General features: G+C 32.9%; 1 protein-coding gene across 15 annotated transcripts in view; it reads left to right on the top strand.

Annotated features, from left to right (window-relative positions):
* Positions 1-13,244, top strand: part of LOC124535201 (TLD domain-containing protein 2) — a 96,898-nt gene that overhangs the window by 46,118 nt on the left and 37,536 nt on the right. For 10 of the 15 annotated variants that reach the window (XM_047111379.1, XM_047111411.1, XM_047111387.1 and 7 more), the window contains 2 exons: positions 8,618-8,680; positions 9,860-9,957. In XM_047111379.1, the coding sequence (XP_046967335.1) occupies positions 8,618-8,680; positions 9,860-9,957 (161 nt within the window). Of the gene's footprint in view, positions 1-7,384; positions 7,504-8,617; positions 8,681-9,859; positions 9,958-13,244 lie in introns of those variants that run through there. The other 5 variants (XM_047111465.1, XM_047111394.1, XM_047111372.1 and 2 more) reach the window with 2 other exon arrangements.

The following is a 13,244-nucleotide window of genomic DNA, read 5'->3' as shown; positions in this document are numbered from 1 at the left end:
AAAAGGAGAGGGCTTCCGAACAACCTATACTAAGCAAAAAAGGGAATATTTACAGGTCAATACTATACTGTAATTATTGAATTGTAGTTGAAAAGTACAAGTATTAAATTAACGAAACAAATTTAACAACCAAAATAATGACAATTTTAATGTTACGATTCATTAAACTTCTTTAGCGCTGACCATTTCTGGTGGTTAATTTAAAGTTACAGCATTATGGTTATCCCCTGTAAATATTAAATGTAAAACTGTACATTGGCCTCAATAACTAAATGTAGCCAACATACCGACACTGTTAATAAAAGCTGTATCCATAATGGCTCAATTTATGATCTTACGACGTGCACGGCGCAGGTTCGATTCTAACCCATTAAAATACAATAGTATTAATTAGCGTGTAATTTTAAATTATAAAGCGAAATACATATTAGCAACATATAATTTGTTACACGATCATATCACAGTTTTAATATATGTATAGGTTTTCTTCTAATACGTCTTGACCATTAGATTAATGTAACATACTGTAACGTATCGGTATAGGCGATGACTAGCCGATCGGTAATTGAATTGATAAATAATTCATTAAATACCGTTGCAGAATCAGTATGATGAACTGTGAATGAGTAATGCTATTTGCTGATGGAAAATGTATCGCGAAGCTTTCAATGGATGACATGGTTTAAATGTAACGTAGTATTTTGAATATATCATTTTGTTTATGCCACTGTATGAATGGTAAGGTCACCATCCAGTTAACCAGACCTTATAACTCCAATGCACCACCGAATTCGGGAACTAAGTTATTATGTATATGCCTGTAGTTGTCCCCTTCAGTTGTAGTTGTTGTAGTTGCTCTGGAAACACGCTTCAAATAACAAAACAAAACACTGAACATTGCAACTTGATAAATTATGTGATCTATCACTGAGCAAAGTTATTAAAATAATTGAAAACGTTGTCGTTATTTATTATGATTAAGAATGATTTGTTTTACTTACGAGTACAGTGATCGTAATAACAAATCGCAATGTTTTATTATTTTATATCATACATTTATGACATTATAAATTTCATTATTCACCTTTTTATTTATACCTCTATCTGGTTAAAGGAATGTATTGGAAAGTATCTATAAAAGCGCTATTGTTAAGTCGAGACCTACTCACTCAAGAAGACTTTGAGCGTGACCTTGACCATGCCGCTCCAATGTGTATTGGAGTTACATTACACAGATGGCAGAATTTCATTTTATACGTGCAGGGCTCCTCACTATGATTTACTTCACCTTCGAATGCGTCAAGAGGTATAAACACTAATGAACTAAACTAAAACTTAACAACGCTTTCTCAGATTATAATTCAAATCGTATAGTTAAGATCTGCGTGTTCTGACCCTGTAGCGTTATTGTGTATGGCAATATTCATGTCGGAAATTTCACATACGAATCACTCTGTTTCGAGCACTACACGGATTTCGTTTTATGTTATACGAGTAGTACATATGTGAACGTTTCTTTCGCCTTGCGTAATTCTGTGAAGAAACGACGATAGCGACTCCAAACCAATTTAATCAGCGCGAAACAGCACAATGAACACCTGATTAAGTTTTTATTCAGCTTTATCAGATGTTTTTTCATAATAAAAAACAAACGTATAAAAAGAAGTTGTTTGTTTACGAGTCAAAGAAAAGTTAATGCCGTGGATAAAGCGAACAGCATTCCAATTATTATTTTATATTATAAGACATTTGAAATACGATACGACTTATCGCGCGTTAGGAACTGCCCCATGTGTGCAGTGCGGCGACTATGTGGTTACGCAAGGACGGCAGCATTCATACTCTGCTCACAGCACCTATGTACAATTCACGCATTTATTTTATTGCAAATCAATTTGCCTTGAGCGTTATCCACATCGTTCTCGTATTTACTTAGGTCTGCGTTACAATATTATATATTTTCTTAAATATATGCGAATAATAAATTGTGTTACGTAAGTGCGCTTCGATGTTCCGTGGGTGTATGTATGTATGTAGCGTTCAGGGATAGATGTTCATTTCCTCTCCATTGCGCCAATTGCGCTTGTTTGTGGACGACACTGGACTAATTGCGAAACTCCGCAATTAACAGTCGCCTGATGGATGAGTGCGCACCTCACGACATTCGTCCGTGGCATTCAATGTAATGAGCCATGAAACGCTTAATAACAGTAACCGATATCGGAGTTTACGAGTTTCGTCATATTTGTTTGTACGTTTGTTCGTTTAAAAATAATACCGGTTTATGGGTACTTAGTTATATTGCCACTTTAGCTTTATTGTGACTAATGGCTACCGTTTTTAATAGTTATAAGCCGTCTATGACACTGTCTGCACTCTGCTTACTATTACGTAATTTTACTGATTTCGATTAATTGTTTATTCTTAATATATTGAGTACCAATCGGAGTTTCGACTGATAAATCCGAAGTATATTATTAGCTACTTGCAAAATTCCTCTAATTTATAATGAAATGTTTGAATAGGCAAAAGTTAACGTTGATAATGTCTAATGACCTCTAAATAAAAAACTTTCGGTATTTCCCAAGTCCTCTTAAAAGCAGTAATTAAAATAAAAAATATACCTCCATATTTATTTCAAGTAGTTTTATAATTTGATAAGTTTTTCTTTATACCTATGTAATTGAGTATGCTTAAAGATCTAACCCAGAAAAACAACTTCATCTAACGCTTGTTTAAACCATATGGATTTAGCTGCCTATAATATTATATCTTTGAGAATTATATATGTTTTCAGTTTAATTTTTTCCAAACAATATGATCTTATAATAAGAATACATAGTTGATTAAGTTTTCCAAATAATAAAACTCGGACCTCAAAAAATTTATTACATTAATAAGTACTAATTATAACAATCAAATTATCTGTTTCTTCTTAATCATTACACAAGTATTTGTGTAATTACAGACATAAAACACGCTAGAGCTCAAGTAAATAATGGGATACATTGTTACGGAAATGACGTATATGGACGAAGGTGTCCAGTTTATCCAACGACACAATTTATGAAATGATATTTTGCTCATTTGCCTTATTAAAATAAATTGAAAAATCGCTAATAAACTAACAATTTAATATACCTGAACGTACATGTAATTTGGAAAATACGGTCTCCCATTTAAAAATATAAAGTTGTTCAAGCGGTAAGCCCCAAGTTTTAAACACGAGACGTCACTGACTCATCTCTGTGTATATAATTTTCCTTATTACAGGATTCCTAATCTGATCGATCTAATCGTTTTATTTTATTTATTACAAGACGACTCATAGACAAAGGCATATATATCAATAACTATAGTATATTTTCATTGAATGTTTTGTTTTTCAGCTGAATACAATCAATAAATTACGATTGATATTATGAATGTAAACCCTATAAATCTATTGTAAGTACGTAAGTAAGTTTATGCGAGGTGTGGCAGTTATATCCTATTGTCTTTGTAAAATGTAAGCGCAATGGAAGGTCTTTTTTGTCATTAGGGTCAACTGGTTTATATCTCGAGTGATAATTAATTGTTACACGTTACACTAACACGTTTTTGCTCGTATCTTCAATGCACATTCGAAGTTACCTGACGTTTTTGCTACAAAGTATGTTATATGTGAACGAATAAAAGCTTTGAAATATCATCAATAAAAATCCAAGATAACAAATAATCGGTCTGACACGGGTACAAATAAACTATGATCCAGATATTGGATTTTTGAATAACAGACTGATTTATGGTTATCTCGTGGAAATAAACAATATATAAACATTAATAAATGTTATACATAGCTATCTTCAAGATTAAATGTCATTTTTTGAAGAATTATAGCAATGCCTCTTTATGGAATTACTAATATTCCTATTTATCCCTTCGTTTAAGCTTAAAGCTTGTGTCAGTGGGTGGGAGACAAGCCGAAAGGGTCAGGATCGATCCTATGACCTTTTACATCGTTCGGCGGCCCTTACTATTGCTTTATTGACGCTTCAAAATTATTGTAGTAAGTAGATTTTAAAGCTTAATTAATTCTGGCCGCAGTAGGCATTCTCAACGGAGACAAATCATTCTCCAGGGAGACATTACAGTGCATAATATAGTCTACTATCACACTTTTTAAATTCAATGTAACAGTGAACCAATTTGCCGCAAGACCTAAGGCTTTCCGTGCCCTCCAAGTTACGGGAGTGTAAACTTGGTATGAATTTTCAATACTATTTATAGCTCATTAGACGCAAGCAGACTGCTGATGCAAGCACCAAAACGCTTGCTAGTAAGTCAAACAGATGAGCTCAGATATTTAAGCATGTTCGTTCTCGCTTAGAGTTCTACTACTACGGATTAATTATGGTGTGAAGAGTCTTTCAGAATAAGTAGGCCTAAACAATTAATAGAGAAAACCTATGAGTGTAATGCCTCAGATGATGTTAATGTTATGGACACGAATATTTAAGCCAAGTAGTTTACGGTCCAAATGTATATTGTTCAAATTACATAATATTTTAATTAATTCTGCAGATAACATATTTCGTCATGTAAATGTGAGTAATTTAATATTGCACCAGCTACGTATCCGTAACACCAAACAGATTGCAATCATTAATGCGTTCCACATTGATGAATTGCGGACTCAGCCTGAGCCGCCTTGGCTACCTGGCTTGTGTGCTCCTAAAACATACTAATAATGCTATAACATTTCCATATACGTCCAATATTCGACGTGTTCTTTAAATAAATTTCCTTTTACGGCAACACGTTGGGATACATACATATGAATCGTTAACATTTAAGAATCGGCGGCAGACAGTCTACTTTATTATTTTAGCTTGCATTTGTTTATATATATTGTTAAATAAAAATTCCTTATAATTCATATGTATTGATCTGTTTGTGACGTATAAGACATGCGCCGTTGCAAACACTCATTAGATTTTTCGTGGAAATTAAAATGTATGAACTATTTGTTTTTAAGGTTATTCTAAAGTATTTTGTACCTTCTAACACTATTATGACGTCTTCGTTGTCATATCCTCGGTGAAACAGATGGTCTATCCCTCCTGTGACTAACCCAATACGTCGAGGCTTGTGTAAGAGTATTAAATATTGAGCGGCCTGCGTGTGCGTGCGATTGTGCGCGTAGGCAGTTTCACAATGACCACAGTCCATTGACCTCGCGTTTTCTGTAGGTTACTAGATATGCCCATTTCCGTACATACTCGAAACGCTCTATCAAGATACTATATATCTGTAAGTGTTTTGTTTGTTTATAAAACGGTCGAGTACACGTTGTTTATAGTTTCATGAATATATTACCTATATTCAGTTCGGTATGTTTTTTCACGTAACTCGTGTTTGAGCTTTCAAAATAGACGAGGTAGTTGCATAATGTTTACGATTCTCGAATGTCTATCTGCATTAATGTTAATTGATGTTACAATTGTTCATGGTTCAAGATTAATAATGCTGGTTTTTTCTCTCACTATTCCACGATGTTGCGTGTGGTTGATTGACTAATATGTTTTCTCATGGATTGTCGATGTCGATGTCGATTGCTTTATAATGTGTCTCGTAGTCGATATAATTATATGTTAAATTTCACAAACCAACTGACCGTGACGAGCAACGGTATAAAATCAAAGGATTGACAGGACTCATATTATTTCCAACAAAATGCCTTCGAGGTATTTCATTGTAACATTGAGTAGGTATGATCGTATCGTATTTTACCAAGTAACGTGATAGTAACCGAGTTTCCATTTATATCATCTTTATTATTAAGAATAATCTCTGTAATACAATCGTCTGCTGCGGATAACGTTACAAGGAGTAGGTATGTTTATGTACTCTGCCTATCGGTTGTTATTATTAGATTTTCTTTGAGCAATTATTCATCTGTTGCGCTTTCTAAGAGCACTCGGTTAGTAACTCTTAAAGTTAAATGAACGCCACAAAACTGGTTTCCCGGTTACAAGTACGCGATGAATACAAAAGTTACGACGGGGAAAGGAAAACATTGTGAAGTGGGCTGTGTAATAATAGCAACAGTTAGCCTGCACCAGTTCGTTGCTTCTACGTAACATTTACTCTAAAAAAAAATGAAATTTTCATATACAGACTCAATCGAATTGTTCATAATTCTTAGCTGAAACTCGCAAAATGCGGATTTGCGGATTTGCGAATAACTTTTCTTTACATATTTCGTAGACAATTATTTGATATAACGCCGGCGACTTTTTGCAGATTGATACTATATCTGCCTTCACTCGCCATGCGTGAATGATGAATACGAACAAACACAAGCACGAAACACATCATTTCATTATATTATTAGTACACAGTATAAAACAAAGTCGCTTACCGCTATCTGTCCCTATGTATGCTTACATCTTTAAAAATACGCAACGAATTTTGATGCAGTTTTTTTTTAATTATATTTATTCAAGTGGAAGGTTTATATGTATAATAAATCAAATCAAATCAATTCAAAATAAACTTTATTCAAGTAGGTTTTTACAAGCACTTTTGAATCGTCATTTTACAATTAAGTGAAGCTACCACCGGTTCGGAAAGTAGATTCTACTGAGAAAAACCGGCAAGAAAAACAGTAGTTACTCTTTTTTAACATTTAAAAAATACAAAGTCATGTTAATTAAATACAATTATTTAAATTAATATATCCTGCTTGGAAGTCAACAGTTATTAACTGAACTGTACAATACATATAGTACAGAAACACAAAAAATTTGAGTTTCTAAAGTGATGTGGTAAGACGTAGCGGTTTGTATTGTCAAATGACTGAAAAACGTTCACAACGTTGTAAGACATTTTGTAGTATATTTAGTATCAGTATAGCACAAGTGCGAAGCTGGGCGGGTCGCTTGTGTAATATACAAATAACAAAGTCAACATTTAAGTGATGTCCGATAACCGCAAATTCTATAATTAGGAATATAGTTTTGATACGAAAACAAAATATAAATCTGTTATATGACAGTTAATGTACATACCAGCAATCTTAATGAGAATAAATGGCCTGTGGGAGATAAAGTAGACGGTGCGATACTTGTTTGTAAATATAGGAGAGCGAGCGCCCGCCTGATGTCAAGGACGCGCCCCCCAAGCTCCACATGTGCGATTAGCCCGAGCGAGTCCACTTAACCAAGATCTCTTAACATATGCTCACTTAAACCACATAGCGAAGATTAAATGATACATCGTGTATCACTTGTAAATGGTTCCTTTTATTCCTCAAGGGTCGAGTTCTAGTTACACCGTTCGCGAAACGTTTATATAACAGCGCGAATCGTTTCATTTTAGATGACTTATTCGCTCCGTGCCGATCAATCGTTGGAAATATTAAATCAGTAGTTAAACGAAACCTCGGAGCAGTGAAGTGTGATCAGAAGTGACCGAAGTTTGATTCATGACAACTATATTAGAATATTTTAAGACTAATTGGTAACCTTTTTTGTATTTATTACGGTATTCGACGTGTTGGTTCTTATTTTAAACAGAAGTTATTATAATAAATATCTTAATATTGTAAGTACTAAGTTTTTCGAATGACATCAATATTCTTATTAAAAATTAATTATGGTAATGCTTTTTTGAAGTGAAATATAAGTGAATATTGACCAAATAATAGAAATATAAACATTTAATTAAAATGAAGCTTATTAATTTGATCTGTAGTGAATATCAGTAAATATTTGTAGGCATAGTTTTTTGGTTTGCGCAATGGATGTTATTACTCACATGTTGTAGTTAATTCTATAATGCTTTTAGCTCCGACAAGTGTGAACTACGTCAAAGATAGAGAAAGTATTACTAGGAATTTGTACCGAGTGTCAAGTATTATGTGTGACAAGACATTTGTGAATTCGCACATTTTTGTGTAGTTTCATCATTAAAAATATCATTTGCTTTCTCGACAAATCGTCATTTGTCATTTACCTCTAGCCATGCACGTTCGAGATACAAATTGTATTCTTTTCATAAAGACTTTAGTTGTTACGAGTATATAACTATGTACTCTATAATTGACTGCGATTTTGATACAATTGACATTGTAATCTCATACACACGAACAAATGAATTTGCTATAAAATTTATTTTATGAATTATAAGCTATGTTAGTATTTGAATATATTAAATTGCATTTATATATTAATAAGTATTAAAGTACTTTTTTTACATCGATCTCATTTAAATTTTGCATGAACCATCGCATGGACCGATGTTGTATTTTTTTTTAATTTGCTATATATTTTATTTATGTAATGCCAGGTACATTTTAATGAGAATATTTGCATTGGTAGTCTTCCTAATGTATCCGATGCAATCATTCTCTTGATTGTTATTCAGACAGTTTTCGATAAGTAAATATTATTTTAAAGAGTATGTACTATTCTACCTACTAATTTTACTTTAGAATTGAAAGGCTTTTTATATTAATGCTGTCGAAGTTCGTTTGCTAGTGATACGAAATATGATTTCCAAAACTGTCGGAATACAATTATCACATGTTTCTGCATGCATTGCCTGTGCTAGCGAGTGGTTGTGTTGCATGCAGGTCTAGGCGCGCTTCGCAGCAGCTGTCCAGGAGCGCTGAGAGCATCGACCAGGCGTACAAAAGGTAAATCATTTGTTTTTATTTGAAGCAGAACCTTGATATTTAGCGAGCACAAGCTTGATTTTCGTGTCGCATTTTTTGTAATATTTTCCTCTGCTTTAATGCTGAGTATTTAAAAAATCGAAACTTAATTTCAGTTATATACTGGTTTAGACTTTAGTCCAGGATATCGACGCTATCCACGTATGCGTATTAGTTTATACTATACCTAGTATATTACTACACTATATCTAGTATATATTAGTTTATACCATCGCTATGTTAATCCAAGGAGCTGGGATGTCAACAAATCAATCGTTTTGTCTCTCAATAATACGCCGTCACGCTCTATTAGTGCAGTACATTTGATCAGACGTTAACATAAACTTACGAAATTCTGATTGATCCCGCTTGTTTATATTGAGCGAGTTCTCTGAATGTTATTTACGGCGTTTTCTTTAAACATTTGCCAATTATTTGTACAGTCACACGGAATATTTTTCCTGTTTCCCGTCATATGCGATCATCAAACCGGCCATTATTCCGAGAGGCGATCATGTCGAATGTTTTCTTGTCGACGTGTATTTAATTCTTCTTTAATTAAATTAAACATTTATGTTCTTGTTTGTACTCGAATAATTTATGTATTATGATTATGTGTGTGTAAATTTGTGAGGTTATTTTTAAATAATGAAGTTTTTTTTCTTCATTTTGTACAAAAATATTTATTTATTTCTACTGGTTTGAAATACCGCGAATTAATAATGTATTATTTTTAATTTGTTTTGTTTTTTGTCATATTATATTTTCTTTCTGAGACTGTGAGCTGAAATTATCTGATTATAGTGGGTTCAAATCCAGGCAGGACCATTGAGTCTACATGAAATCAATTTTTCTTGTTAATTTATCTTGAGCTTTGTGATGTAGGAAAACATCGTGAGGAAAGATCATGCAGATATAGGATGTATGTATGTGTATGATATAGATATAGGTTGGATGAAAATCTGCCGTATGTATACCAATCAATTAGCGTGAAATTCTCAAAAAGAGTGGAAGCTTCAGTCCAGCAACGGGATATTTACATGGTGTTAATATTATCATTTAAAAATAAACAATAATGTATATTAATATGACAACTATTGTTATACTGTACACAAACGAACAATACAATAGTTATTTATGTAGTTATATTTAACATTGCAGGTCGAAAAGTCGCTCGGTTGACCATGGCTTCGCAGCCCCTTTTGACCTGGAGTCTCTTCGCTCCAAAGTGGAGGGAAGATTTGACGCTGTTAACAGAGGTAAGGAAAAGATTTTCTTTATATTTAATGATTTTGAAATATTTGCTCAGATGTTCTAAACAAACTGGTTAGCTGGTCGCAATTTATGTATCAGTCCTTGGCAAGGGACACGAACTTGTACCATGTCAGCCATTAAACAGATTCCGGCTCTATCGTAATAAATTAATCTCGTATATTCGTAACATCAACAAATGTTCGCTTATTTTGCTTCAGTTTTGCAGGATGCTAGTTATAATTATCACGCTCGGTTCAATGATGATTTATGATTCCGTCAATGACTAAGGAGTTTATTTAAGATTTATATCCAGATGGAATTTAAGATTGATGTCATAAACAGAATTACGAGGAATCGTTCCGGGAGTTATAAATATTTTTGAATTTCGAATGAAAGCAAATTACCCGTTAAATAAGTCTTTTAGAGTTTTATTGCTGGCCTGATCTTGCTGCCAACTGTCTCCATGAAATACATCAAATTAATATATCATTGTTTTTGTTTTATCATTCGAAAATTTTAAGTAATTCAATGCGTTTTGTATTATCGCTTAGTTTTCGTCAATTTGTATCGAGATAATTTGTTATTTATCAACAAAAATCGTACGTAAACCTTTGCGACTCTTAAGAAATCACTTGGAAATATTTTATTGGCAATGCGTCAAGACTCAAGTGTAGTACGGACACCGGAGCGGCAACCCATTTGGCGTTGCGCACGTACGACGTAGCTGCATTTTCAAATGACTAATGATGAATTTAATTTCTAAAAATTAATGGTATATTTTTTTCTAAAAACTTTGAATAAACTTTTATATAATTGTTTTGCATAAGTCTCGTGACTTTGTCGTATTGAAAAGCAAATATTCAGTTTTACATCTAGATTCATATACAATTTACTTTACCATACATGTGATTGTACAGCGCGCCTGATATTATCCTGTCTATACATACACATCAATATTGGTTAAACGTTTGAAAAATAGATGTTTTGCAGCGCCATCTAGCGACGAATTACAATAAAAATAATCTCCGTAAAGAATTCACTATACACAATAATATCTTTATATGCTCAATTACATGGCGATCGATTATTTGATAAACTATTATTTTCATTATATATTCATTTATTTGCCTCTTGAATTACGAATATAGGCCTCCTCCATTTCATTCCATTTTTGTCTGTCTTGAGCTATTCTCATTCCGTTATATATATAACAAGTAGTATAAATAAATAATATAACAATTTTATATTTGAGTATTTTACCAAATACCTAGATATTACCTGAATAAGACGAATATTCGGCAACTTGTATTGATTTAACGTCACAGCCAGTGGTTGTTCCAACTCGAACTGTGACCTTTATCCCAGATAGGATATTAATTGCTTTCAAATATGATTTCTAATCGTCAAAATCGCAACGTCGGGATCGGGAAATCAATCATAGCTGTATCTGTGTCTGATGTGTTTGAATAACATTCGTATCGGTATTATTTGTACCGGGCTCATTAGGTTGCTTTCTATAAAACGATATAGTATCGTAGTTTTTCATAATGAATGTTATACAATTATATCCCGCCCCTTTTCAAGCAGAGCAAGCGCCCGAGTGCAAGCGGGTCAAGCGCTTTAAAATGGTCTTCGATATCTCCGTCCCTGCCAAAACAAATTATTCTAAGCAACCGTCTGATGCCTTACTCCAATCCAAGACTTGATTATGATCAAACCGCCGTTGCCGGGTTCTTTTTACACCCTTAAGATTACGACGGGCCTGATAATATTGAAACATTCTTACATAATGTACTATTTATACTATCTCAATTAACTAACGAAAAACATTTTAATACCACAGTTTTATCTACATTTCTAGAAGATTTATAATCAAAACAATTCGATCGAGTTAAAAAAATAAACTTTAAAATACCTTTAGATGTATAAAAAGTACGTATATCAGTATGTCATATAAATAATATCCTTTGATCAAAACTATTACTTTTATATCTTGCCTTACTAATATTATAAATGCGTTTTGAGTTCGTATTTTATACATTCTCATTTTGACTACTCTTATGAAATACAGCATACAAAGTCAGCGGTACTGTAAAGGAGTACCCCACGCGGAACATAGTATGTTTCCTATGTATAAAGGAAGGAAATGCATACATTATAATCTTATCTTTGTATAAAACATTACCTTAATATACATAATGTCTATGAGTTCTAAGTCTTTTTACCTTATTAAAGCAATTTATAAATGGATTCAGAGAATAGTATCCGCAGGGACAAAGCCGCAAGAGGATCATAAGATAATCTAAAGTAACTACGAGCATATAATATATATAACGAGGAGATAGACAACTCGTTATTAGATATAATGATATTCATAATATAAGTCTAGTTGTTAACGTTCGTAATATCTTTCATTCGATATTTATTTAAATAATCTTTTTTTGTCGCTGTCATGTGTTCTACGTCGCCAGTATGTGCGATAAAAAAAATCCCAATTAAACTTTTTGATGCTTTGACATATATATACATTGTAATTGAATTATCTATTCATAATAAATACGCAATTCAATCTGAAGGTGTACTTAAAAGTAAATAGGCGATGTTGATAACCTTAACTTGTTTGTAAATGTGCTTTAAGTAGCTCTTATCAATACACCTAATCTGATTTATTTAGTCAACGTCCGTGGAATATTGTGCGGAAGTAACACTTTCAATTAACATCTCGTATATCGATTGCGGAATTTAGATCACGCCTGTCGAAATTCGATTTTTTAGTGTTTCTGACGAATACTTTTTAATTACATTTTAAATCGTTATTATTTTATAAAAGTAATCACTAAAATTTGTAATTTCTTAAAAATCAATAAACATTTTATGGAATCTTATTAAATGACTAGTGATGCGGTGTAGGGTATATATATGTGTATATACATATATATACCCTACACCGCATACGTTATAACCGATCGCTATGAAGGTTAAAACATATGTCTATATATTATAGCTTTTAACAATTACAAATTAAACAAATCTTAAAAAAAGGCTGCATAATACAACATACTGATATCAAATTATTGGTCAATGGAAAGGTTATTGGTTTATTCCTAGAATAATTAGAATAATAGGCCGGAGTAAGGTACTGTCAACATGTTTCCGTCTTCCTAAAAGTACGTGAAGTCGTTGGTCGCGCGTCCGATCTGTTTTCCACACCTGCTTATGACAGTGAGGAGTTGACCGAGTAGCTGTGTTTGTGCACACACTTGAACAAACACATTATGATGACCAAGTGCGT

Source organism: Vanessa cardui, chromosome 2 (genome assembly GCF_905220365.1).
Source record: "Vanessa cardui chromosome 2, ilVanCard2.1, whole genome shotgun sequence".
Lineage (NCBI taxonomy): Eukaryota > Metazoa > Arthropoda > Insecta > Lepidoptera > Nymphalidae > Vanessa > Vanessa cardui.
This window is presented reverse-complemented; position numbering and strand designations above follow the sequence as displayed.